Raw genomic sequence first — 27,821 nt, forward strand, 5'->3', positions numbered from 1 at the left:
ACACACTGATAACAATGTAACATATATTAAAATGGAAGTGTTGAAAAACAAAAAAACAAGTGCCTGTGTATGAGAAAAGGACAAAATGAGCCAACGTGTATTTATATTTTCTTGCCAGGGCACGGAGGGGTTGATGCACACGTCCAATAACTACCTTGTTAAACACTGTACTATTGTGGGGTTTCCCACAGCCTCCACCTTCCAAACAGGAGCTAGCATATAGCCTCCTTGTTCTTAGTTACTGCCCGATTCTGGCTAAAGGAAGTGACTTTGAAGCCCCTTTCCTTGACTCTCTGATCCACCCTGTAATGAATGAAGAGGCTGTTTAGTTTGCAAGACAGAAAGTTTACTTGTGTTTGTATGCACACAACACTCACACACACGTGCGCGCACACACACACACACACACACACACACACACACACACACACACACACACACACACACACACACACACACACACACACACACACACACACACACACACACACACACACATTATTTGAGCAAAGCTAATCATGTCCTCTCTCTTTCACACAAAACAAATTAGCACACATAGACCAATTGGTGCAAGGATTTACTTTATACAAAGCTGAGCTAGAGAGAACTGATATTCATTTTAAAAAGATACCTATTTTTAATGGTTTGAATGAAAGACAACGTTGTCCAGGTTGGACTTTTTGTTGTAATGTGATATGACTCAACAGCCACTATTTTTACTTGGCAAAACACAACTCAGTTGTTGTTTGGCCTTTGGTTTGCAAGACAGTTTAATGGCTGGGGAACACCACGGGCTTTGTGGTATGTTTAAATTGTTGATTTGTAGCCATGATTCCCACATGACATTTGCAGGGCAAACCTCTGCAATAGTACCATAATAGCCACAAAAGGGTTACTCCCTCATGAAGTTATTTATTCTAGTCATTCTTTTGTTGATATTTCTCTAATGTTGTGGTGGATGTGGAGACAGACCTTAGTTGAATTGTAAACCTCTGTCAGATCCAGATGGCGGAGGTTTGGCTTCATTGGTAAGGTAAGGGTGGGATGGTGGGAACTGCTGAACATGTAGCACAATCACTTGTGACTCTGATACCATATCTTAAGACTTAAACTCAGGCACTTTTCATTTTAGCATTCAGGATAACCATTCTATTAAAGTAATTATCCTTTAGCTTTGCCACAGCAAGTCACTCGCCTAATGTCTTTATCATATTTTTTATCGAACCTGGGCCAACTGCAAAAAAGATACAACATCCATTTTTAAATAGAAGAGTCATCTCAATGGGGCCATTTTCATTTATCCTTGAATATCCTTAAGTTTGTGCTCACTCCCATTGATGCATATGTATGTACACATCCGCGGGCATGTATTTATTTTCGCACACCTTCACCCATGCAGATGAGAGGTAATCTACAAGAATAATTATTGTGGCTTTGAATTTAATTCATCCGTCTGACACAAGTTATTTAACATTATATACTTGGTGTGGTCCACATCAAATCATTCAATTACAAGATAAGGCAGTTATAGAGAGTCTGCAGTGCACGTGCATTAACATAATCAAATCAGCCTATACAAACACTCTGGGAGCACAGACCAAGTTGAAAAGAAACTATACCAAGTTCTTTTAACGTTTTAAGTGGTCTAGATTATTTGGCAAAATGTGTGTTGTTTTTGTTTTAACACACAGAATGGAAGAGAAGTACCAGAGTACTGTCATTCTATTGTGCACATGTGCTTTTGTTCGTCTGACATGTTGGTTGTAGGGGTACCTATCTGCTCGAGGCAGCTTTTTTCATTGTTTGGAATTGGAACTCAGCACATATTTACTAGTCAGATTTTGCATTGAGAGAGAGAGCTGGATAGGGGGAGCGCTGAAGCTACACTTTTTTTTTTAAACCAATACCTACATCTCTGAGTCGGGTACTACTTTCGCATTGTTAAAATATCAATGTTTTTTATGAAATAAGTGATGCACTGTACCTGTCTGTTGAGCACTGCAGCTCGCAGTTACAGCACTAGGATTTATACTTGCAATTACATATAATCTCACAGTTGACCTGTCTTTTATGGAGCAATAAAACATGCGTTAATGCTGGTGGTAATGTACAGTTGCTGCTTCAAGCTGTGATGGTTCTTTGATGACTGTACATGATTTAGCAGGATGTGTTCTTATTAGGTCATAAAGCAAAATGAATCATAAAATGAACATGTCCAAGAGGCAGTTCACGCAAACAAATTCAAGGGAATGTCTACTCACATTTCAACGCAGCACACTAGGCAGACTATTTTTCAACAAGTCTGCCTGTCTACAAACATTGCTGATATTACGCTCCTTACAATAGTTCAACTTGCTGAATCAGATATAGTTCTGTCTGGCATCTGCTCACATTTCTGCATTCTTGGCAACGACTAACTCCAAGCCTTCAAATCGATTCCTTATTTTTTTTTAATTGAATATATATGTTCAGTTTCTTCGATTGTTTTAGGTTTAGGCTACTAGATTAAGTTTTTTACCTTGACTTGTTTGGACTGTGTTTTGCAGTCTTGTCGCAAATGTGCTAAAAACGTATCTTAGGACTTATTTGCATATACGATTCAGTTTTTCATGTTTAACATTTTAAAATACAACTTTTACATTGTATTTCATAAATATAAAGTCCTAGTTTTTATTTTTATTAAATAATAAATTCCTTGATTAAAAAGGGTAGCTTCTGTCCCGAATTTTTTATAGTAAAACCTTATGTTCATGCTATTCAAATTAAGTTTGGGAGGAGACTAGCCACCGCAGAAGGTGTATAAGTTGATTTAATTTAGAGACATATAAGTAATCCATACTCACCGTAGTCTACTTAAAAAAAAATTCTTTCCAAGATTACACAGATTCATACATTCACTTTGTTGGGGGTGACGTGAGTGGAATAACAACTTCTCCAGGCCAGGGGTCCATAGGAAAAGGAAATCCCAACACAAGACTTACCCATTTCAGTATATATACCGGTACTGAAATGGGTAAGTCTTGTATTTCAGTATATATACTGAAATGGGTAAGTCTTGTGTTGGGATTTCCTTTTCCTATGGACCCCTGGCCTGGAGAAGTTGTTATTCCACTCACGTCACCCCCAACAAAGTGAATGTATCCATGCAATGTAGTATTATATTGAATTATTTTTGCTAATTCCACTACCATGAATTGTACGTCTCAGCTCTTGAGAACCAGTCATTTCCCACCGCTGGCACACAGTATTTAATGTTGAGGGTTATTACAAGTATTAAGAAGAAATCCCCAGCTAAAGCTACTTCTTATAATTAATAAGTTGCTGGCAAGTTGTTTTTTCCAAAAACAGGAACACACTCAAAATCCTGTGTATTATTTAAGCAATTAATTTCTTCTGTGTGCTGGGACGTTGTTGGGGTCTATCTCTTTATAGGCCATCCCAATAAAACCTGTTTTTTTAGTTACTGTTCTCATCTCCCATGATTGGAAGAAAAAAAAGACACATTTAATTAGTTTTTTTGCCACCACTCTAAATTATGTGCATTGTTATGTAAATATATGTTTTTTGATGGCCATTATATTAAGGAGATGAACATGTGTACTTTTGTTTTACTTGTTTTACTTGCAAGCCTGATGCCACCAAACCAGATACTTACTAGTTATTTTCTTGGACACAACTCTCTCCTTTGTGTGTTTATTTGCCCTCATTGGTGCGGATTGGATGTTACAAGGCGTACACATTTACACAGTAAATACCACCAACAATTGTTCTACAGGAACAGTGCTGAAACTTGTTTGCAATCCCCACAAACCTTATGTGTTTGTTATAAAGTCCTTTTCTTCCTGTCTTTCTCTCCCATAGGTGTCTTGTCAATACCGGCCCAATTCAGTCCCTATACAGAGAATCAGCAGACTTCTGTGGACTGCAGGGAGGATGCCTATGCCCAGCTGGAGCTCAGGACACTGGAACAGTCCCTGCTGGCTACCTGTGTGGGCAGTATCTCTGAACTCAGTAAGTCTCAGCAAAGCTACAATAGTGTTGCAATACAGTTGAAACAATCTGACATGCTGTTTCATATCTCAACTACTGAATTTTCTAAAGGGTTAAACTCATGAAAGGAAAGGAGATCTTTCATCTGACAGAAACAGTGCTTGAGTCTGATACGTCAAGATTTTTTTTCCCGTTGTATTTTGATTGAAATGCAAAACAAAATGTTGCAATGATAGAACAGCTACTGCCTTATTAATAGAGCTGCAAACATGAACCTATTTTATGCAACTTCGTGGGTTTTTTCTTAGGATTAATTTACTTGGTAGAATCATGATGCATCATTAAAGTGATTTTTTTATATAAATAACTAAGAGGGAATGATACCATAAAGTATTTCCCAGGTCAACCTGTATCTGTGTATAATGCTCTACTTTATAACCGTATCTCACTCTTTGAGTTTTATGACAAGGGCAAGTACAGTGTGTACACATCAAGTCATAACAATATCCATTTACTATTCTCATGATACATGACAGTGATGAAAAGCTGGGCTCAAGCTAATTCCAAGTTCTATTTAAAAGGTCATTAAAAAGTGAAGCGGAAAGGAATGAAGGAATGGTAGAACATAATTGTGTCCAAGGTGGATGAATCAGCCTTTGGTCAATATGGAAAGATTGTTGTGACAGGTCAAAAAAATAGGTTTGGTGCGAGTGCATATAGGTTTCCTCTCTCCAAATGACCAAACACTTTGCCATTTGTTCCCGAAGCACAAGGCCACGTTCATACCCCACTGTCGTTAGAAGGTCATTAAGAAAGTGAATGCACACTCAAATACAGACACACTCTTTCTCCTACTTGCTCAGTGGACTCTTTGTGCCACATTGCTCTAGTGGTATGAATCTGAGCTGGTCTGGGCAGGGCTGGCATGCTTCACACTCTTTCGCGCCTACAAACACAAACAAACACATAGAGCCAATGTGTTCACTGATATCGATACACACCCAAAATAAAGAGGGGTTGGCACTATGATCTGAAGCCAAGAAGACCATACAGGAGTTTCTGTACTTGGCTGCTCAGTCATGTTGGATCTTTTCAGTAGAGTTGGCCAGACACATACGGCATACACAGCATACTTAAACAGGATGGATATTAGATGGCACTGCACTAAATATTCCAGAAAAACTGCTGGAAAGGCAGTTATGCCAATAGACTGGCTGTTAAAAGTTCCCTTTCGGGACGTTTGGGTATTTTATCTCCAGGTCAGTGGTGGTCCTTTGCCATCAATGGGACACTTGTGTGTGGTACTACTGCAAAGGTATGCAATACTAAACAAAAAAATATTTTTCCAGTAAATAAATTGCCAGTCTCTGACAAAGTACTTTTGTAGTATTTGTAAATATAGTAGTACCTCAATTTACAAGCTTACTTAGTTTTCTTATGGAACTCTTAACTCAATACACTTTTCTCAAATCAACGTCTCCCATTGAAATGAATTGAAATCAAATTAGTTGGTGCCAAAACATCCCAATTTTACCATGTAACATGTCTTTAAAAAAAATAAAAATAAACTTTTACAAAAGAAATATTGTATAAAAACAATGTAATGGAATGTACTACTAACAACTAAAATACTTGAATTTATTTACTTTTATTTATTATTCCATTTACCGTATTTTTCGGAGTATAAATCAGACCGGAGTATAAGTCGCACCTGCCGAAAATGCATAATAAAGAAGGAAAAAAACATATATGAGTCGCACTGGAGCCCGGCCAAACTATGAAAAAAACTGCGACTTATAGTCCGAAAAATACGGTAGTAATGTAATAATAATGTACAGCATTTACCTTGGAAGGTAAAGATATCTACTTTGAACTGCTTTTCCGTCAAACACACCATTAGCAGCTTTTCCATATTTTCATGGATAAATGTTTGCTGTTTAAACATTATTTTAACATTCTTGACTGGTGTTAGACTCATTCTGCTTCATTATGACTAGCAGTCTGCAACACACTCAGTTATGTTTTTGATGATTTTCATCACTGTCCTTCACATTCAATCATGATAGGAAAAACAGAGTTATGCTGATTTATAGCTCAAAGTTAATGCTAATGAGTAAGACCAGATGTTTCAGACAGATCTTACATTGTCCACTGTGACATTTACTACTCCAAATAATGGCAGGGATGCTTATAACCCAACAGTTTTTCTTGCAAATAAATAGATCCCATGGTAGTGTTGTTATTCTACAAGCGTCTGATTTTATGTTAGTGTTTTGCAATTGCTATATTAACTTACAATGCCTATAGTTTTTCAACACAGACAGGAATAAGCAATCTCTAATGTTAAATAGTCACTGAATGAATCCCTTGACAGTAGTACTTGTTGCAGTATGTTTACTATTGATTGTAAGTGTCACCTTTACATTTGACTCACTGCCAATTAGGTTCTTCATGAAGTAACTTATGTCTTACCCTTACTTTGGCGTGTAAAGCTGGGTGGTGAGCCCGCAAATTTGTCGTGTTCGACCTTTAGATGCAACTTTCTTTTGCCAGGTTTTGCAAATTGTTGAGCCATCGTCTTCAATGACTCTTTGGTCATTTTTTAAGTACCCGAAATGTTCCCACAATTCTTACTTCAGCTTTTTTTGAGTGTAAAAAAGTTTTCAGCCTTTTCCTGCTGCCATTTTTAAGCTGATGTTGTATAGTAGTGTGTCTTTCGAAACGTGCGTATAAGCGCCTGCCCCGCTATTTTAACTTTGTTTTTCTTCCGTGCAGGTTGTGCCGAAAACAACATACCAGCATAATATCTGTTTATAGCAAGTGAGAAGGACTGAAACACACGGTGTTGTGGAGCCTTTGCAATTTTATAACCGTTTTAATCACGATTAATAGTAAAACTGTTTAATCGTTGCATCCCTATACTCTTAAATTGAGGTACCACTGTTGGTGAAATTATCATTTTGCAAAACTGCATTTAAAAAAAAAAGGAATCATTGTCACATTGAGCTCTAAAAAGTAATCGTAAAAGCAATCTTAGAAAGCGATACTGTATTCAATTTTGGTATTTCACCCCTGACAGCAAGTAAAGGCCTAAGGGCACAATATGGCTTGTAAAACCAGGGAAAGCCTCTCGATCCTAGGCAAGAATTCCTATGAGACCTCCTGGGTGGACTGCTGTTAGCGGTTAACACAAAGAAGGCCCTTCAGCTTTAAGTGGGGTCTGTTTAAGGAGAGCCAACCCTAACTGACCCAAACTCTTTAATGTGCACGCGCGCACACACACACACTGGCCAAGACCCCCAAGCCTCAACCCCTGTACTGCCCAAGTCATGCTAATCCGGTTAGAAATTAACCCTGCGGTAATCATCCTAAATGAGCGCAATATGACACCAAGTTCAAATTGGCCTGTTTTACTCTCCTTTATTCTTTCTACACCCAAGACCCCCTCCTCCACATACATCCCCTTCCTGTGATGACTGATAGTCCATTCATTGCGCTTTACAATTGCTACAAATAAAGTAATGCAAATGCTCTCGTCATGCACTATTTTCTTTCTAATTTCTTTCTGTTTAGTTTGTTGCACACTACCAGACAATAAATTTAAACAAAATTTACCGGTGGATAATTATTTTTCTTATTGCACTATACACACTTCAAGTAAAACAATATAGTTGTTTTAGTAACATAAATGTACCATTGTGTTAACAATCGATAAGTCACAGTGTTTACGTTTTGAGTGATCCTTACCCGAAAGTGTACAGATTAATTTGTTTTTGTTAGCAACTTCTTGGCAATTGTACTGTGAACCTTCAGTATTGCACTAACACACCTGAGTGATTAAACTGCATCATGAAGAATTGGATTGATTGTTTTTTGGTTCTGTCTAGGTATTCACTCGAGTAGTTAAAGATAAATGATGATTTAGCCTTGGCGTCTGGCTGTGTTTACCGATAATGACTCTGCTACAGACATATACCGCAGAAGGCATGAAGAGAGAGTAGTAAGTGCAGGAGTGTTAAATGTAAGTGGTTTAGGAAAAGGGGAATTCCGGTTAGATTGGAAACCCACAGAGTTTACACTTAGAACTGGGATCCCTTATTTGTTCATACGAGCTATGTGTGAGGGGTCTGAATACTGGTCCTGTGTAGATAGAGTAAACAAATGATGAAGCTTAACATGGTGTAAGCTGATATATTCTCAACCATTTAATATCAACGTGTGTAAATTCTATTTCCTAGGTGATCTGGTGTCCCGTGCCATGCACCATATGCAGCGCCTGAGCTCGGTGCGCCCAGGGCTGAGTCCAGCTCGCCACGCACGCCCCCAGCAGCCTGTGTCCTGGTCACCTGACGCCCTCCACACCCTCTACTACTTCCTGCGCTGCCCGCAAATGGAGTCCATGGAGAATCCCAACTTAGATCCCCCACGCATGGCACTAAGCAAAGAGAGGTGAGGGTCTTGCATGACCACATGTGAGATGAAGGTTCTTTACAAATTTATAATGAATATTTTAAGGTTTCATATAATTGTTATTTCTAAATATATGTATAAATCATTTGGACCCTCGCATAAATTAGAATAAATGTCCCTAACCACTGTCAGAAAGCAAACCTACAACACCACAAAAAGGTTGTATTGCAGCTCACTTTTTCTCCATGATAATTCTTCTGTCCTTGTGTGAAAAGTACACTTCAAAAAGTGTTCTGTAGGTAAATTACAGGTAAGCAAAAGCCTCCAGGTGTTATTGTTAATGACACAGCTGAGGGAAATAATCCTTGGAGGGGTACCGGTAATTTAGCCCTAAAACTGCTGGTTCTAAGTATTTTACGGGGTGCCAGTAGCATATAATTCTGTTAAGAGCTTTTTGTTTTGGTTGTAGAATAACAATGGTGTTGTTCTTTACAGTCGGGAGTGTTTTTTCATTATTTGAACAAAACCCCTTGTACCATTTTCTTTTGTCAAATTAAAACACTGCTGTTTTGTTATCACACTTTTTGCAGTAAGTTACAGTAACTTTATTACTGATAATTAAGTGTGTTTAAGGAAATTATGACTCACTTCCAAATAAAGAACATTAAAGAAAATGAAATAAGCTAACCAAAGGTCTACTATCTAAGAATATTTACATGGGATGTACATGGTTTCGAGGATATGCCATTTATGGAATCGTTTTTGTGATCAAATCAGTCTAAGAAAATATAAACCTTTGCATAAATTCTGCTGGATCCAATACACGCCCATAACGATGACCTGACTCAGTGCAAGTGCAAGGGCTCCTCATTAGTATCAAAGGTAATATGGTAGCAAATAAACACCCGTATATTATTTTTTACTTTTACTGGCAGGTTCTAACAAGTCTTCATGTGTTTTTAATGTTTGGTGTATATCAGCAAGATGAATTGACAGCTGCTATGTTCAGTGTGCACATTTTATTAGCTGTAAATGATAGTAAAGAGAGCAGGCCAAGGTGAGGACGTGGGTAGAGTTAAAGACTGGTTGTGATTACAATCCTAGCGCCTGGTAATGATACAGACTCCTCCCCTCCAATGAGCCTTACCATTGCTTTTGTCAGCGGCTGCAGCTATGGAATCTTTGATGAAAATCCCCAAACCACCAAATCTGTGTGGGCCACACCATCAAGTATTAGTAAGCCTTCTGAGCGGCCTAATAGCAGTATCTTCAACGTAATGGTGGATAAGTTTGAAGTACTGCAATGTCAATGCCAATTGTGAAGATTATCTACATTTTATGTGTGTCTTTAGATCTTTTGTTGTCCACATGCTACCAGGCAAACTTTTATCAACAACTAGAAAGATGAAAATACTGGTTTTAAATAAATACATTGAGGACTCTAATGCTTAAACACATCACAGATTATAAAAGCCATAGGCTGTTAGCATGCAAAAATGTCCTTATATTTACATGGGAACTAACGCAGATCAGGGTAACCTGATTTAACAGTTAACACTTTTCTCATCTTTTTCACAGTTTAGTAAAATATCTACTGACATACTGAATACCGAATTGTTTAGCTGTAAACATGTGATGTGCTTGAATAAACTTTTAACCGTTACCATTACCACATCACTCAATCAAGGCGATTTTCCTCTATGCATTACATAGCACACACCCTTTTTCTTTTCCTGTAGCGGATTTAAGAGCACTAATGGGTCGATGCGGTGCAGAGATAAGATGATGGAAGATACTTCCAGCCACTGCTACATCAAATACTCTTACATGCCTTCTATGGTGTATTTACTAGAGTAATCAGACACCACATCAGTAGGTAAACTTGACCATTTGCAGCCTACGACGGGGTCTGCATAAGGACCTCATTGGAGTTGGTTTGAACGTACCGTAAACTCAATCCTTCAGCTTCAGGGCACTTTGGGCATGCATGTGTGCAGTGGGGCCAAGAATCAGAGCTAATATTTCTGCGTGTGACTATGCATAAACAAGTGTGAGAAAGTTTGTTTTTACATGCTTGTGTGTGTGTGTCGATCCTGCTGTTGCGGGTCGGTCAGCTAGCCATAAGCGCTATCTAGTTTCAGTTCTAACAGACGTCTAGGCTTTGATGTTATAACGATGTCGAAGGAGCTCAGGTTTTTGTTACAGACTGAAGGGCATAACCCAGACATGGGGTCAGATTGGACGTGTATGTGTCCAAATACTACATAGTAGAAAAAGGTGGAGGACTGGAGGTGGAAATTGAAACTATTACAGTTTTTATGTGCAGTCGAGTGTCATTATACAGTGTTGGTCAACTGTAGCACATATGCTTTTTGGACAAACAGTAACACACAAATTAGGTTTCTACTAATTAAGGGGAAACATAGTTTAATAGGTTGGATACTTTTTCTGCTCTTAATTACATGCTGTAAAATATTGAATCTGAATCAGTTAATGACGGTCCAAATCTTCAGTGTCCATTGGCCCTGCATTAGTTGCAGCACTGTGTTCATGTATTAAACAAGAAAGTAAATTGGTCATGCATTAAGCAGGAATGAAGAACATTAGCAGGCTTGGCTGTCCCGTGGCCATCAGGAAGACAGACTCTTTTGCACAAATGCACAGGCAGCCAATATGTGTTGAGAGGAGGATGCCATTAAGAGCTTAGGCATTGATTCCCAAGCTGTCTGCTCTTCATCTCCTGCTCAGAAACATGGCCTTCTTATCACTCTACACCAGTGGCACTATAACCAAAATGGCCACCCAGCCTCTTTTCTTAATTTAGACATACTACATCTGCTACCTAGCCATCACCTCAGCACTTAAACTTTCTCTGCAGGCGCCCATCCACTCCTTTGGGCATCTATCTCTTCTTCCTACTGCCTCTTGTCTGCTCGTTAACGTCTCAGACTTTAAATACCTAAATGGACCATGATGTCTGCATGTAGTGAAATTGTGTTATTGTGCCATTAGAAAATACCATCAGCAAGTTTATTTATTTTATTTTTTCAACCACTGGCATCAGTGTTTGATTAAAATTAAAAAGTTTGGCAAGCAATTGCACTTTATGTTGTTTGTTGTTCAGATACAATGTGAATTAGGTAAATATGTTCCACAGGAAACCAAGTGTAGCTACTTAAAGTAATCACTGAGTAAAACAAATGACACCTCAACAATCTCACTGCTCATAAATATAATAGTAACTCCACACATGCAATACTGCAACCATGCTTGTATTCATTGTTTGTTTTGGAGTTCTTGACATCTCCCCAAAAAATGGGGGAAGATGCTGCTAAGAATACCATCACAGGCCGCTTAGTGAGTCATGATAATACTGTTCAAACAATCATTAGCATCCTCTCTGAGCACAGTCAACACGAGCAAACAACAACAAGACCCACCCTGTTGGCCATTGTTCAAATGAGCACATGATACAAGATAAAAAGACTAGGTGTGGAATTTGTGTGGCTAGATATCAAGAGTAGCTGTGTGAGGAATAAGGAGGAGTAGAACAAAGGACTGAGGTGATTAATCAATCAGTCAGAGAGTCTGCATGGGCACATTCCATAACACTCTTTTTCTATGGATGTGTATTCTTGGAATTCTCAGAGATTAAAGCCACTTTCTTCTACCAACACTGTATTAGATCTGACACTTGTATTTTTATCGTATTAGTTCTTTTTTGTTGTTGCAGTTTTTCTTGTCCTTCTACACCAACATCATTTTGTAAGTAGTGCTCTGTGAATGCTGGGTTCGGGGTACTTAGAGATACAGCCAATGTACAAATATAGAGCTCCACAGTGTGTCAGAAAAGTTTCAGGACTGTTTATGTTTAGGGGCATCTTTAACTGTCAGTATTTGCCACAGGAGCCAGACAACAACCAGCACATCTAGAAAGACATTCAGTGGTGTTTGCTTCGTCCAGTGCGCGTTGTGGCAGGACAATTCGTGGCTGACAACAACACGCCTGCTCACAATGACTTGAGCTTCCGACAAGTTCCTGGCCGTGAAGAGCACCTCAAGGGGTCATTATTTCCAAAGCGTTTTCAAGAGATGAACGTCATCAAGAAGGGTTAACGCAAAAATCTTTCCAGAAGTTCATAAAGCTGTGGCAGTGAAGGATGGGAATGTGTGTTAGACGCCATGGAGGTTTCATTTAAGTCTGACCCTAGTCTTGAATCTTTTCTGACACACCTATAGTAGCAGGAATGTTGTACAGTAAGGTATCAGTATCTATTGTGAATATGATGTGATTATAAGTGTGTGTATGGAAGAGAATAATAGCTGTAGTAATAAGTGAGTCACAGTTTAGGGGAAGCGCTGCCAGACACACACGTCATGTTTGATGACGGTTTATGAGTTTTCTTTAAAAGTGACTGAATCATGACAAAGAAGCAAATTCTCCCTCAGTCTTACACAGAAACAAGATAACAAAATAACACCAATGTCTCATACTTCACAAGCACTGACATGGAATTGTTCATCTTTTTCCTTCACAGGCCATTCCTGCTGCTGCCACCTCTGATGGAATGGATCAGAGTGGCCATAGTTCATGCTGAACATCGCAAGAGTCTGCTGGTGGACACTGATGATGTCAGACAAACTGCCAGGCTGCTCCTCCCTGGACTGGACTGTGAACCCAGACAGCTTAAGTACGTGTGAACACACATATAACCAGGCTGTGGAATCTCTGCACCTGGTCACATGAGGTTACACAGCTGTGCCCTACTTCTCAAAACATTCACTAGTAACATAAAACATATAATAAATTAAACCAATACAATATCTTTGGGTAAAAAAATACAATTACACATTATACACAGACACACACACACATGCTGACAATAACTTGATCAATAACAAGCCAATGAGGAAATATTTTTTTAAACTGTAAACTTCTTAGCTACTCAGCTGACAGTTTGTGTTGTTGCTTTGATTGGTCCTCATCAGGCCCGAGTGTTGCTTCAGCTCCTTCAAGCGCTTGGATTCCAAAGGAGCCACAGACAAGTTCCATCTTGACCTGGGCTTCCGAATGCTCAACTGCGGCCGCACGGACCTCATCGGCCAAGCTATTAGCTTGCTGGGGCCTGATGGCGTCAACAGCATGGATGACCAGGTGCTGACTGGCACATTTTCTTAGTTGTTTAAAGTCTGCTCTTAGGCAGGTGTAGCGGTACAGTTTAAGCTAAGAGAAGTCTTACAGCCACATACAAGACAGAGAACAAGCACAAACCGCTTTTTTCATGATCTATTTGCTTCTTTTTTGTGCCCGCCTCTCTGTCTTTTAGGGGATGACCCCTCTGATGTACGCCTGCGCTGCTGGTGATGAGGCCCTTGTCCAGATGCTGATTGACGCTGGCGCCAACCTTGATGTGGCGGTAAATATTCTTGAGCAATTCCAGCTTAATTCTTGCATATTTTTTAGTACTTACAAGTACCAGTAAGGAACATAGAAAAATCCAGGGAAACGTTTTACAAATTGTATCCCCAGTGTAACCCACTTTATTCGATCCTGCTTATGTTGACAACCCGTTTATATCAAACAACTCATTAAGTCCAAGTCCACATTATCTGCTTGACCTAAGATCCAAATAACAAGCGCTAAACAACATTTCAAACTATAAATCTCTGTCTACTATAAGTGAGCGAGTTGCAGGTGATCTACTACTGTAAGACTGAGTGTACAATTGGTAACAAGTGTAAAAGTGGTGCAGACCCCCTATTTAAAATGAGGTTTTTGCTTGTCCTACCAGCTATCATCATGGAGACACTCATTTCCCTCAACATTCATGACATCATATACTCCCATTGTCCAAACTGTTGTGTTTTGTTATGTTGTGAAATATTCAGCATACACCACATTTTCTGGGCGATATATTGTAGAATTGCGAACAGAATCTATTTTTAGCATGCCGAAAGTGCGCTCCTGAAGGCACTGGTGGTGTGATGGTGCATCTGGAAGAATCCAGAAATGTATGCAAGAATGCATAAAATGCATGTTGCAAAATGTTTTTCTGGGGGGAAAAAATTATGCCAAAAAAACTGTGGCAGACTCCAAAATGCAGCTGAGATAGACTCCAGCACCCCGCGCGACCCCTATAGGGACAAGCGGTAGAAAATTGATGGATGGATGGACACCAAAACAAATCATTTGAATTTGTTTTAATCAGCCCCTTAAGTCATCCAGCAGCTACGTGATTATAAAATGATGTTGCCTAATAAATGAAATAGTCAAAATATGTTGACACAAACACATAAGAAGGAGGATTCTCTGTCCGTCGTCTGTCTTTGCAGCGGAATCACCTCCATTCTCACAGCTATATGTACATAACTCTGTCAGTTTGCACACACTTTCAAATTTTGCTAACAATAGATGCAAAACGACCGCAGAACTGCTTCAGCCTTGATAAATCACATTAACTTTGTATTTACCTATACGTTTTTTTATTGTTTTAGTTGTCCCATTTTATTGCAGTTGTTGTTGTATACTATCGCTTCTGTATTGTTGGTATTACATTTATTGATAATGTATTTGTCTTTCGTTGTGCCGTTGAGAGTGTTTTAGGTTACTTTTACTCTTATAATTGAGCTACTGTGTCAAAAAATGCTCATTGAGGATCAATTAAATTTGTCTAAGTCTATTTGCATCTCCTCCTCCCAGTATTGGGGGTGTTCTATCAATCAGCATATATTCATGAAGACACAGTAAATGGAATGCGCTCTATATTGTTCATTGAAGACACGCAGTCTGTGCATGAACCTATTGGGTCATCTTTGTGTGCACTATCAAGTTTGCATGTGTTTCTAAACATTGCAAACTGTTAGTTGATCAGGCCCTATGTCTCTGGTAAAAGTCAGAAGTAAATATGCATGCAATGGCTAGTTTCGGTTTTAATTTTGGTTATGTTGACATCCCCTTATGTCAACATCAGTCAGCCAGTTTCACGCTATAAACAGACAACATAGACTTCAAAGGCTCTACTCCTGTTCTTGTGGGTGTGATTGGTCTGTAACTCTTGTTTTCTCCTACCTTTGAAGGTTCCCCCGTGCTCCCAGAAGCACCCGTCTGTGCATCCTGACAGTCGACACTGGGCGGCGCTCACCTTCGCTGTGCTGCACGGACACATCTCAGTAGTGCAGGTGGGAAACTGACACGCACAAATATATGTATATATATATATATATATATATATATATATATATATATATATATATATATATATATATATATATATATATACACACAAACACACGCATGTATGCAACCTTCTTCTGAGTGAACCGTACACACACTGACGCTAAGCCTTTTAGAAATGTCAGGTCAAAGATCAAGCTATAAATGCGTTGCTGGATGTCAAACATTGTTTAATGGAACAGATGTGTCTGTCCAGCTACTGTTGGATGCTGGGGCCAACGTGGAGGGCGCTGCAGTCCGTAATGGACAGGAGAGCACGGCCGACACCCCATTGCAGCTGGCCTCAGCAGCAGGTGACCACACACACACACACACACACACACACACACACACACACACACACACACACACACACACACAAATGCATATCGCCAAAAACATTAAGTATAGTTGTCAATAGAAACTATTTTCTGTTCTCATAAATTTTGTGGGAATTAAATGACTATTTAGACTACTTGGAGGGAATTCGACCAAAAGAGAGAGTGTGTAGTTTGTACACATCACCATCAATCCCTCATACACGAGTGCACTAGCACAGAGGGGGGAAGACACAATTGAGTTGTAAATGTCCAAAAATGAGAGACCGAATGGAGGCTTTGCGAGGAAAAGGAGTGTTGCCCACGGCTGTTGCCAAGCTTCATGGCAGCATTCCTCTGTGGGCTCATCGGAGAGGCACACTGGGCTGCAGGAGGGGGCACACATGCTCTGTAAAACCACACTGACAGCGTGTAAAGACTGTGTATGCAATGTTTCTCAAAAGACCGTAGCGTATCTGGAGAGTTACGGGGCAGGGACAGTGAGAAATGATGTCATGATCAAATTTGCATATTTAGCCATGACGCAAAACTCAGTGTTTGTGTGTGGACAGGTAAAATTGAGCTTATTGGTTTGTTAAATGCTTGGGGCTGCAACAATTATTTAATTCATTTGATGTATTATTTAAAGAATGTGTTTCATTTTATGTCTGTTGCTTTGATTGTTTAATGAGTCTAACTAATAAAAATCCAGACCGCATGACATGCCTGGAACTTTAAATACCTGGACACAGTTTCCGCAATTCCACTGCAATAGAGCACTTATGAGAGCGGTGACGTGAGGGTGCTGTGATCTGTCTTTTTAAATTTTTCTTCAATGCACACATGTTAAAAGTGCAATTTTAAAGTTAACAATGTGCATTTGTCAGAAAAAGTCAAAGACGGTAATGCCAAGCAGAAGAAATGTCAACTATTTTCCCTAAAATGAAGTGTTTTATTCGATTACTCGATTTATCAGCATCAGAATCGTCATACAAGCTACTACTAATTTACTAAAATAATATAAAGCTTCACTCATAGAAATGTCTGACATTATCTTATGTTTTAAACTTAACAACAGAACATGAAGTTGTTGACCTGCAGGTGTTTGATCAATTTTGTTCTGTGGGGATGTTTGCTGGGCCTTGTGCAAGTGTGTGTTGATTTTAAAGATAATTTACACTTCATGGCTCATCTAATACATCACTACAATGATGACAAGTGTTAAGAAGCAGAGTTATGATACCATCTAATATACAGACTTGCATTAGCAAGCTACATAGGCAGTCCCATGATAATCTGTTTGTGAGCGGAAAACCCCCCCAACAAATAAGTGTGTCCAACTTTAATCCCGTTGAGCTTCCACAAATAAATGAATGTACAGCAAGCATTGAAGTGAGTCCTGAATAAAAAGTGATACTGTAAATACGCAAATTTTGGTTTGACTGTTAAATTTGTGTCCAGGCAACTATGAGATGGTGACCTTGCTGCTGGCAAGAGGTGCCGATCCTTTATGGAAGGCCCGCGATGGAAACGCCCTGACATCGTCCCTTCATGAAGACATGAACTGCTTCAGTCACGCTGCAGCACACGGACACAGGTGAAATGAAATGAAATGAAATGGGTTGTACTTGTGTAGCGCTTTTCTACCTTTTTTTAAGGAACTCAAAGTGCTTTGACACTATTTCCACATTCACCCATTCACACACACATTCACACATGATGGTGGGAGCTGCCATGCAAGGCGCTAACCAGGACCCATCAGGAGCATGGGTGAAGTGTCTTGCTCAAGGACACAATGGACGTGACTAGGATGGTAGAAGGTGGGGATTGAACCACTCTCCCAACTTGGCCACGCCCCCCCGGTGCTTGTATCTTCCCTCCGTGCAGCAAACACACACTTAAAGGGGACCTATGATTATTCTAATCGACATTTAAAACACTTCTTGGTGGTCTAGATAATATGGCTTTGGCCTAAATTTTGTTCCACACTCACTTTTATAACCCATTTTAATTTTAAGTCTGTCTGCAAAATGTTTGATTGTTGAGGCAAAAGAAACCACGCCACACTCTCTTTAAAAGTGTCATACTTTGCCTTTTGAAAATGTACACTGTTTAAATATATACAGTATCTTGAGGTCGTCACTGTTATTTTTCATCCAGACACGGTCAGAAATTAACTTAATAAACATTATATAGATTCACCCGGTCACAACATAGGTTACACGTGCACTCTCTGATCATTAAAACTCTGCATTAAAAAAAGCTGCTTTTAGCAGCATTTATGTCACTGCATGTTGCATGTCAGTATTTTTCACATGCCAAGATTAAATTAAAATATTACTTTATCCTATCTTTTTGTGTTTCCTCATATCCTGAAGCCTTTGGCTGAGAACTTGAATTATCATCCAAATATTACATCCACCTCGCTGTGACGTCGCACCAAAATGAGCCTTATGATTTGAAACTTTGAAATTTTTTACCCCAAGTATCCAACTTTGTAACATTTCTAAGTCAGAAAAGACTGAATTCATCATAGTCCCCTTCTTTTAAGATGAATTTATTTGCAATAAGGTGAAAACTGCTGGTTTTGTTTTGCTCCCTATCTGTCTGTGAGCAGCAGCTGGTGGTGTAAAAGTGTCCACCTGCTGTTTCCGAGTACGTGTGAACACAATATAGACTCAACACGTCACATTCCACAATGAGAGTAGGCCACAGGGTCACACTCTCGGATGGATGTACGGCAACACGAGCTCCTATAAATCTCTCCACACCTTCTCCCGCTTGTTCTTTTCTCTCTTCACGTCCTCCTCGTCTTTAACGCACTCTTCCTCTGCTTTATCCCGTCAGGAACGTGCTGAGAAAGCTCCTGACTCAGCCCCAGAAAGTCAAAGAGGACGTCCTGTCCCTGGAGGAGATGCTAGCTGAGGGGGTGGAGGGGGAGGAGGGTGGCATGTGCCCTTTCCTCCCCCTCACACCCCACCCCAGCCCCTCCCCCGAGGGGGGCTTAGCCAAACTGTGCAAGGCCAGGATGAAGGCTCTGCAGGAGGCCAGCTACTACAGCGCAGAGCACGGCTACCTGGACGTCACCATGGAGCTGCGAGCGCTAGGTAGCTAACACTACCTGCTAGCACACATGTGTCCATGGCATCCGTCCGACCGGTTCTTCTTTGCAGGTGTGCCATGGAAGCTGCATGTGTGGCTGGAGTCTCTGCGCTGTGCTCAGCAGCATTCCAGGGCCGGGGTCACCTTGTCACTCCTGAGAGAGTTCACCACCATCAGAGAAGAAGACTACTGTGAGGAGCTGGTCACCACGGGCCTGCCGCTCTTCTTCAACATCCTTTGCACCACCAAGGTAGGAAACGTCGGCTTGATTCTTCTTTTTCTCAGCAAGCTACAACATTTAACCGAACTAAAATAAGGTATAATCAATCTTGGACCTGTTGTTCTTTGGCAGAATGATGCCATCATACAACAGGTGTGCAGCATTTTGAGTCACTGCTTTGGCCCAGCACCACTTCCTGCCGTGCCCGAGATGAAGGCAACGCTCTCAGCACAGCTGGGTAGGAAAACTACTGCTCTTACAGCCACAACATTAGGTACCTGCTGGAATCCAACACAAGAAATGACTTAATGATGCTGACTTTTGATTGACAAACATAGCAGCATCAATACAATGTCGTCATTTACAAAAAACAATAGAAATATTAGAAGAAAATTAAAAAAGAAACATGTTGTGTGTCTGTAAAATTGGAGAAATAAAAATATAAATAAAATGTGCAGATATAAGGAAATATATATGTATGTATATATATATATATATATATATATATATATATATATATATATATATATATATATGTATATATAAAAATAATATATATATATATATATATAATTATATATATATATATATAAATTATATATATATATATATATATATATATATATAAATAATATAAATATATATAAATAATATATATATATATATACAAATAATATATATATATATATATATATATATTTATATACATATATATATTTATATTTTTATATATATATTTATTTATTTTCATGACTATTTACATTGTAGATTGTTACTGAAGGCATCAAAACTATGAATGAACACATGTGGAGTTATGTACTTAACAAAAAAAGGTAAAATAACTGAAAACATGTTTTATATTCTAGTTTCTTCAAAATAGCCACCCTTTGCTCTGATTACTGCTTTGCACACTTTTGGCATTCTCTCGATGAGCTCCAAGAGAAAGGGTTTTCACTTCACAGGTGTGCTTTATCAGGGTTGATTAGTGGAATTTATTGCTATATTAATGCGGTATCAATCAATCAATCAATCAATCAAAGTTTACTTATATAGCCCTTAATCACAAATGTCTCAAAAGGCTATATATATATATACACATATACATACACACACATATATTTTATATGTGTATATTGAGCGTTGAATGTTTTTTGAGCAGTTTTAAATGTCCCCAGATTTACAATTATTTGTGATTTTACAAACAGTACATTTGTGTGTTACCAATAGTGAGCATTGTTTATTATTCTTGGTGCTCTTTTTTTAATGTGCACCACCTTTGTAAGGTGCTGTTGTATCCACGCAGTAATATGGTAATAATGGTGTACACCATGCACATGTTCCATAAGGTTTTAAGTGGGATTGTGAACATTCCTCTTCAGATCCTCACTTCCTGAACAACCAGGAAATGTCAGACGTGACTTTCTTGGTGGAAGGAAAACCTTTCTATGGCCACCGAGTCCTGCTGATCACGGCCTCCGACAGGTGAGAGCACTCCCTCTCCTTTTAAACGTCATTTACCTGACACGTCTGCTCACCAAGACGCTTCTCTTGTCTAGATTCAAGAATCTGCTCACATCCTCTGCTTCTGATAAAAGTGGCGCCAAGCTGATTGAGATCAGCGATGTCAAGTACAGCGTGTTCCAGGTGACCTTTTCACCCCTCTGATGATTACATGAAGTACACAGTGAATGTGACCTTTGACCTGTGCACAGATGATGATGTCATACCTGTACTGTGGTGGAACAGAGTCGCTGAAAACCAGAGTGTCTGATTTGTTGGAGGTGAGAAGGAATTCATCATATTACATAATTATTTATCAAATTTGAAGTCCTAATTTGTCTAACATTGTGTTCAATTGCAACATAACAAGATCAAAAGTAAAGATTTACATTTTCCTGCTTGATAACTCTCTTATCATAAAATAGCAATGTGCATCCACGAGGTCTGCTTAGCAGTAATATCAGAGACATGTATCAGTCATGCAAGATATCGCTTTCGGTGGGTCGGCTAAACACCAATGTTTTAAAATACACACACACACACACACACACACACACACACACACACACACACACACACACACACACTGTCCTTCACAGGGTCTGTTGTTGCTCTTCATGTGAATTTCTATCACAGCAGTAACTCAGTTGTCGTTAGTAATTTCTTCCAAAAGGTCAGATGAAGACAGAAATTGTACAAAACTGAAGCAATTTTTCACATGAACAATAAATAAATAAAAAATAGATCCAGTTAAATAGTTTTTTAAGTAAGGAGTTTTCCCCTCTTTCAGCTGCTGTCAGCTGCCCGTGTGTTCCAGCTGGGGGCGCTGCAGAGACATTGTGAGCTCTTGAGCTCTCAGCTCATCAACCTGGATAATGCAGTCAGCATCTACAAGACCGCCAAGGTAACACACAGACACACACACACAGACACACACACACACACACACACACACACACACACTGTTGCTAAATGCTTGTGATTTGTGGACATCCCGCTGCTCCCACTGTTCTGTCATCAAACATGTTAATGAGGTAAAGTTAAAGTCAATGTTGGCAATATGTTCAATTGGAATAACATTTTCCTAAAAATGGGCAGAATTATGGCAGTAATAAAGTTCTGTAAAAATGTATACAATACCTCATAGTGTTATAAAAACACAGTTAGTTTTGGTGACATTTAGATTATTGCTCTGTTATTTGGTCAAAAATCACATAAATTAACTTATGCAAACTGCAAGTTGCTCAAAATAAAGTTGCTGGTGTTGGCCGGGGTTGCACATTTAAAATTGCACTTTTAGGTGCAGGACAAATAATTCCCAGCTGGATTGGTTAACTGTCAAGTGTAGGATCAATTATTCTGTTTAATTAATGTAAACTATACTAATATATACTTTTTCAGATATTTCTATCAACATTCTCTGCGTGAGTCAACGTAAAGTTACTTTTTAATATGTCCTTGCACTTACTCCAGTTTTCATCATGGGAACGATGGCAGTAACTTTTTGTAAAATATTAATATATATACATATATATGTATGTATGTATGTGTGTGTATGTATATGTATATGTATATGTATATATATATATATATATATATATATATATACATATATATATACATATACATATACATACATACATACATATTTCTTTATATCTGCACATTTTATTTATATTTTTATTTCTCCAATTTTACAGACACACATGTTTATTTTTTAATTTTCTTCTAATATTTAGACATATATTTAATATATTTAATATATATACATATATATGTATGTATGTGTGTATATATATATATATATACATATATATATACATATACATATACATACATACATACATATTTTATATATATATATATATATATATACATATATATATATACATATACATATACATACATACATACATATTTCTTTATATCTGCACATTTTATTTATATTTTTATTTCTCCAATTTTACAGACACACAACATGTTTATTTTTTAATTTTCTTCTAATATTTAGACATATATTTAATATATTTAATATATATACATATATATGTATGTATGTGTGTGTATGTATATGTATATATATATATATATACACACACAAGAATGTTAATTATCTGTTCTCTTTTTGGTCTATTTTCCGGTTCTAACTGGATTGCCTGCAATAATGGAACCCATTTTATTGTTTGCAATATTGTATTTTTATGGCTGTTGTGTGATCTAATACTAGCATTACGATTGTATATAATCAATGTTTTATTTTGAGTGTGTAATTATTTGTTGTGTGTATTTATATCTTAAGTGTTGTAGAGCAAGGCTGTTCAACTGGCGGCCGGAGTTTAGCTCAAAACTTGGGGAACATTTTTGCAGCAAATTCCAAAAACACAAGCGTGCTCCTGTTGTGTAGAGGAACATGGCCACTGTACACACATTGGCAGGTCCTTGTGTTGACATTTTAGCCTTGCAAGAAAAACACTGGAGTCAAAACCTGTGATTTACAAGGCACCCCTTTTAGGCCAATTTAAATTTAAAAGTACAAATGTTTTGGTAATGTGATGTAACTAAGGTAACTTGTTTACTTAAGATTCAGTCATTAGTAATTTGTTCAACTTCTTTAGTCACAATAGTAGTGTTCCTCAAGGTTCCATTTTGGGTCCTCCCTTTTTCATCATTTGGGCTATACAACCGGTGGTCAGTGAATTTAGTTTAAAAACTTGACTCAACATTTTTGCAGCAGATTCTTAAAAACGCTAGAGTGCTATCATAGACTAGATTTTTTTGCAGAAGATCTTTAAAAACAGCAGAGCTCTCCTGTAACTCATACAAAATAAAATCATTTGTCTACTGTGGAGGACGCTGGTTGTCCGTAACATACAAAATATGAATGATAGTGAAGTTACAAGTCCAGCCCCTCGGTCCTTAGCTGTCTGGAAATGCGGCCCCCAAAACAACCTGGTTGAAGATCCCTGGTGTACTCGTATCAAAGCATTGAGACGTTTGAGACCCCATGAAGAACAGTAAACATACCAACAAACCACATGAAGGAAACAACCACAAAAATCTTGTCTGTGTCTTATCACAGGCTACAGGTTCAGTGGAGCTGAGCTCCTTCTGTGAAGGTTACTTCCTGCAGCAGATGCCTGCTCTGATGGAGAGAGAGACCTTCAGGAGTCTTCTGTTGGGACACCGACCAGGCAACAGCACGCCCACGCTGGCCCTCAGCCAGGCAGAATCGCCCCTGGAGGAGCTGGAAGTTACGCTGGCTCGCCGTCTACGCTCGCTCTATGTCACGTCCAGAGTGTGAGGACGGCGGGACAAAGTGTTTCTATGCTGAGCACACCATCTGGACGTGTGGTGGTTCTCAACAGCTTGTTTATGAAGAAGATGGGAGACATATCTCCGAGGCTCAGGAAGCTTTTTGTGGAGACTGATGGTGGAATTATGAGCCGCCGCTGCCCTCTAGTGGACAAAACCAGAAAGACTTAAAGGCTCAGCAGTTCTCCAACTGAAGCTATCTTGGCCATGCTGGACTTGTGGCCTTGTTCCTTTTTGAACTGATAATGCAGAATAAGAGGAACATTTTTTTCTATTCTCCAAACAAGAACCAGACCAACAAAAGACTTACTGAAGAACGGGAAGGATATTTGCTATTTAATGAGAATTGAGAGTATTTAACAGGGTCTTTTTCCCTTTTTATTCAGTTGTTTTTATTCTAACCCCTCAAGTTGCTTTTCATGGTGGACTTTTAAGCTTCGGTATACTCATGTTCCAGCACAACAAGCATAACATGGGAAATGTGTTGGCTACAGCGTTGTAATAAATATCACTTAGCAGACCACACGTCTTCTTGAAGTGCACACAGCTTACCTTTAATATTGTGCATGTGTGAAAAGTTAATGATAGGTTGGCACACAGAAGAATAAGGAAGACAGTATCGGAATGAGTTTATTTGTTTCAGCACTGAGGATGCTCACAGTAGTTACGTTATACGGGGATTATTACATCATCTGTTTACTTCCTGCTCTGAGTCGCTCGGCTGCTTGCTTTCCCGTGCGTACAAAACAAAAAGGAGAGTGAACATTATTCTATTGCTTTTGAGTTTGTTAGTATTGATGTCCTCTCCCGGTGTCTTCTGGCCACACGACAAGAGATAAAAGGAGCAGCAGGTGCAAAGATTTGAAAATGAACAGGGAAAAAAACAAAACAACAACAAACAAAAGAGGGCAGGAATTTAAGGTAGAAAGTAGAACATAAAAAGGTAGTTCAGAGGCGAGACCAGCGTGGAACATTAACACCGAAGCCATGCAAAGAAAAGCTGGTGTTGGACATGCACACGACAACACGAGCTAACGCAGAGAGCAAGAATCTCCAGCATGGAAAGAAGACAACCAACCGTGTTGTTGTTTTTTTTTAAATGGTCTATTTACAACCATGGATCCATATTGAGCTCCTTCTCAGGCCCGGCTGTTGCAAACAATATGAAACGCACAAATAGCGATAAAAGAGCATTCCCTCTCTCCAAAAAGAGGCTAAGTCTACATTCTTAAATCACTGGAATTGGTTTTTTTTTGTTTGTTTCTTTGTTTTTTTTAAATACAAGTTGTCTTTCCTCTCATCGTCAAGGAAAAAGACGGATCATTCAGCTAAAATTAGACCAAAAGAAAAGTTCTTCTTGTAACAACGCCCCATTTTCCAACACACAAAAGGTTATTATTAATAATAATAATAATAATAAATAACATTCAACTGAGCTAACAGCTTTGTTCATATAAATAGTCAAGTGTTAATAAATGAGGACATGACACAGATGAATAAATAAGGGCGGGGGGAGAAATAGAAAAATAAGCACGAGTGCATTGATCACATTTTTTTGTTGCTTTGTTCTTCTACTCCTACTGCTGGTAAGTGAGAGGTCATCAATGGACAAATCAATGGTTTGGATCGATCAAAAATACACATGACTTCCCTAGACGGTATCTAAACATTGTGTCACAACTAGACAATTCTTTGACTTTGTACATAAGAAACAAGTCTGTACAACAGATTACATCATCCGTTACCCTATTTTGCCACGTCAGCAACGTTCTCCCCTCCCCCGCGTCTCTCGGGTCACAGTTCGTTTGCAGCAGTAGCGTTATTTCGCGTCAAGTCACACCTTTAAAAAGAAAAAAGAAAAAAAGTACAATCCAGCGAGCGTCCTCGTCCGCACGTCTCCTGCTCCATCACGTAGACATCCCACATCGTTGTGTGCATATGTTGGACAAAATGCTCCTCGAGGCAAAGGCGCCTGTTTTTTTTGGGGGGGTGCAAGAGTATCGGGAAGAGGAGAGGGGGGACACACCAAAGGTATTTTCTACTTCTACTGTCGGGGTGAAAAAGAGAGGTTGACGATGAAGGTAGACGTCCGTTTCCATGGTAACCCAAAGCTCAAAAAGCATGGTCTCTCATGGCCTTCGGGGGGGAGGACAGTGAAGCAGGGACAGAGCGGGGATGGAACTTAATAGGTTTTCTGGATAAGTCCTGGTGTAAGAAAGGTGGAGGTTAGCACAAGGTTGAACAGCAGGTGAGCACAGAGACAAGATGGAGATGTCGGGGGAGGAAGGATGGAGACGAGACAGAGCTCAGTTTAAAGTGTGTTCCTGGAGGGACAACTTGACTCGGTCTCTGCACACCAGAGGACTTTTGCTGCTATTGTTCTCCTGCTCCTGCCGCCTGGCGTGCACGGGCGAGGGCGAGGGCGAGGGGCAGCGCTTGCAGGCGAGCACCTGTCCGTTCTTCTCGTCTGAAAAGAGTTGTTTAATTACGTCAAAGAGGTTAATGAGGGGGCCGCCTACAAAGTGCGCGGGTGGGAGGAGGAAGAAGAAGAGAAGAAAGGAATGAACCACGGAGGTAGACAGCAAGCAGAGATGATGCGCGGGGATGATGAAACAATATGACCGCTAATCAATGATTTGTGTTAATAACATGTGTATTGACAGTTAGCAAAGACATCAGCGGCTAACATTTTTTTTTACACAGATTCCTAAAAACAGCAAAGTACTTTGACAAGCATTTCTTTAAGTGGGTCCTTCAAAGCAGCAATGCTTCTTCCAGGATCTGACTTGTGTTTTCCAGCAGATTCTTAAAAACTGCAGACTTGAGTCGCGTTGTTGCACGAGCTCCGGAAAAACAACATTGTTACTGTTGGGGTCGCTGACTAATGTTTTCTAAAAATGGCAACATTCTCGTGTTGTTAAAAGGGTCTGTGACAAATGTTTTTAAAGTAGGTCCTTAAAAACAGCAACATTCCTGTCATGGAGGATCTTTGACTTGTGTCGAAGTGCTTTGAGTTCCTTAAAAAAAGGGAGAAAAGAGCTTTACAAGTACAACCCATTTACCATTTGTTTATTCAACAGATTCTTAAAAACAGCAGAATTTGCCTGTTATATAGAAGATCTTTGACTTGCCTTTTTAAGTCTGTCCTTACAAACAGCAATGTTCTTTTCATGAAGGATCTTTGACTCATGTTTTTCCAATATATTCTTAAAGGGGAACATTATCACCAGACCTATGTAAGCGTCAATATATACCTTGATGTTGCAGAAAAAAGACCATATATTTTTTTAACCGATTTCCGAACTCTAAATGGGTGAATTTTGGCGAATTAAACGCCTTTCTATTATTCGCTCTCGGAGCGATGACGTCACATCGGGAAGCAATCCGCCAATTTCTCAAACACATTACAAACACCAAGTCAAATCAGCTCTGTTATTTTCCGTTTTTTCGACTGTTTTCCGTATATTGGAGACATCATGCCTCGTCGGTGTGTTGTCGGAGGGTGTAACAACACGAACAGGGACGGATTCAAGTTGCACCAGTGGCCCAAAGATGCGAAAGTGGCAAGAAATTGGACGTTTGTTCTGCACACTTTACCGACGAAAGCTATGCTACGACAGAGATGGCAAGAATGCGTGGATATCCTGCGACACTCAAAGCAGATGCATTTCCAACGATAAAGTCAAAGAAATCTGCCGCCAGACCCCCATTGAATCTGCCGGAGTGTGTGAGCAATTCAGGGACAAAAGACCTCGGT

General features: G+C 39.2%; 2 protein-coding genes across 7 annotated transcripts in view; one reads left to right on the plus strand and one right to left on the minus strand.

Moving 5' to 3' along the window:
- Positions 1-24,585, plus strand: part of abtb2b (ankyrin repeat and BTB (POZ) domain containing 2b) — a 56,928-nt gene extending 32,343 nt beyond the window's left edge. Inside the window, exons 2-17 of the mRNA XM_061969995.2 lie at positions 3,862-4,011; positions 8,229-8,439; positions 12,939-13,091; positions 13,390-13,555; positions 13,728-13,817; positions 15,478-15,579; positions 15,831-15,927; positions 17,392-17,527; positions 18,778-19,037; positions 19,104-19,282; positions 19,385-19,490; positions 20,632-20,734; positions 20,809-20,896; positions 20,965-21,033; positions 21,543-21,656; positions 23,832-24,585. Of these exons, the coding sequence (XP_061825979.1) occupies positions 3,862-4,011; positions 8,229-8,439; positions 12,939-13,091; positions 13,390-13,555; positions 13,728-13,817; positions 15,478-15,579; positions 15,831-15,927; positions 17,392-17,527; positions 18,778-19,037; positions 19,104-19,282; positions 19,385-19,490; positions 20,632-20,734; positions 20,809-20,896; positions 20,965-21,033; positions 21,543-21,656; positions 23,832-24,053 (2,246 nt within the window). The 3' untranslated portion in view covers positions 24,054-24,585. The remainder of the gene's footprint in view (positions 1-3,861; positions 4,012-8,228; positions 8,440-12,938; positions 13,092-13,389; positions 13,556-13,727; positions 13,818-15,477; positions 15,580-15,830; positions 15,928-17,391; positions 17,528-18,777; positions 19,038-19,103; positions 19,283-19,384; positions 19,491-20,631; positions 20,735-20,808; positions 20,897-20,964; positions 21,034-21,542; positions 21,657-23,831) is intronic.
- A 90-nt stretch (positions 24,586-24,675) lies between these two features.
- The window catches only part of brsk2a (BR serine/threonine kinase 2a), a 521,979-nt gene continuing 518,833 nt past the window's right edge, over positions 24,676-27,821 (minus strand). For 2 of the 6 annotated variants that reach the window (XM_061970001.2, XM_061970000.2), the window contains one exon: positions 24,681-26,531. In XM_061970001.2, coding sequence (XP_061825985.1) covers positions 26,371-26,531 — 161 coding nt within the window. In that variant the 3' untranslated portion in view covers positions 24,681-26,370. Of the gene's footprint in view, positions 26,532-27,821 lie in introns of all 6 variants that reach the window. The other 4 variants (XM_061969996.2, XM_061969998.2, XM_061969999.2 and 1 more) reach the window with 4 other exon arrangements.

Source organism: Nerophis lumbriciformis, linkage group LG10 (assembly GCF_033978685.3).
Source record: "Nerophis lumbriciformis linkage group LG10, RoL_Nlum_v2.1, whole genome shotgun sequence".
Lineage (NCBI taxonomy): Eukaryota > Metazoa > Chordata > Actinopteri > Syngnathiformes > Syngnathidae > Nerophis > Nerophis lumbriciformis.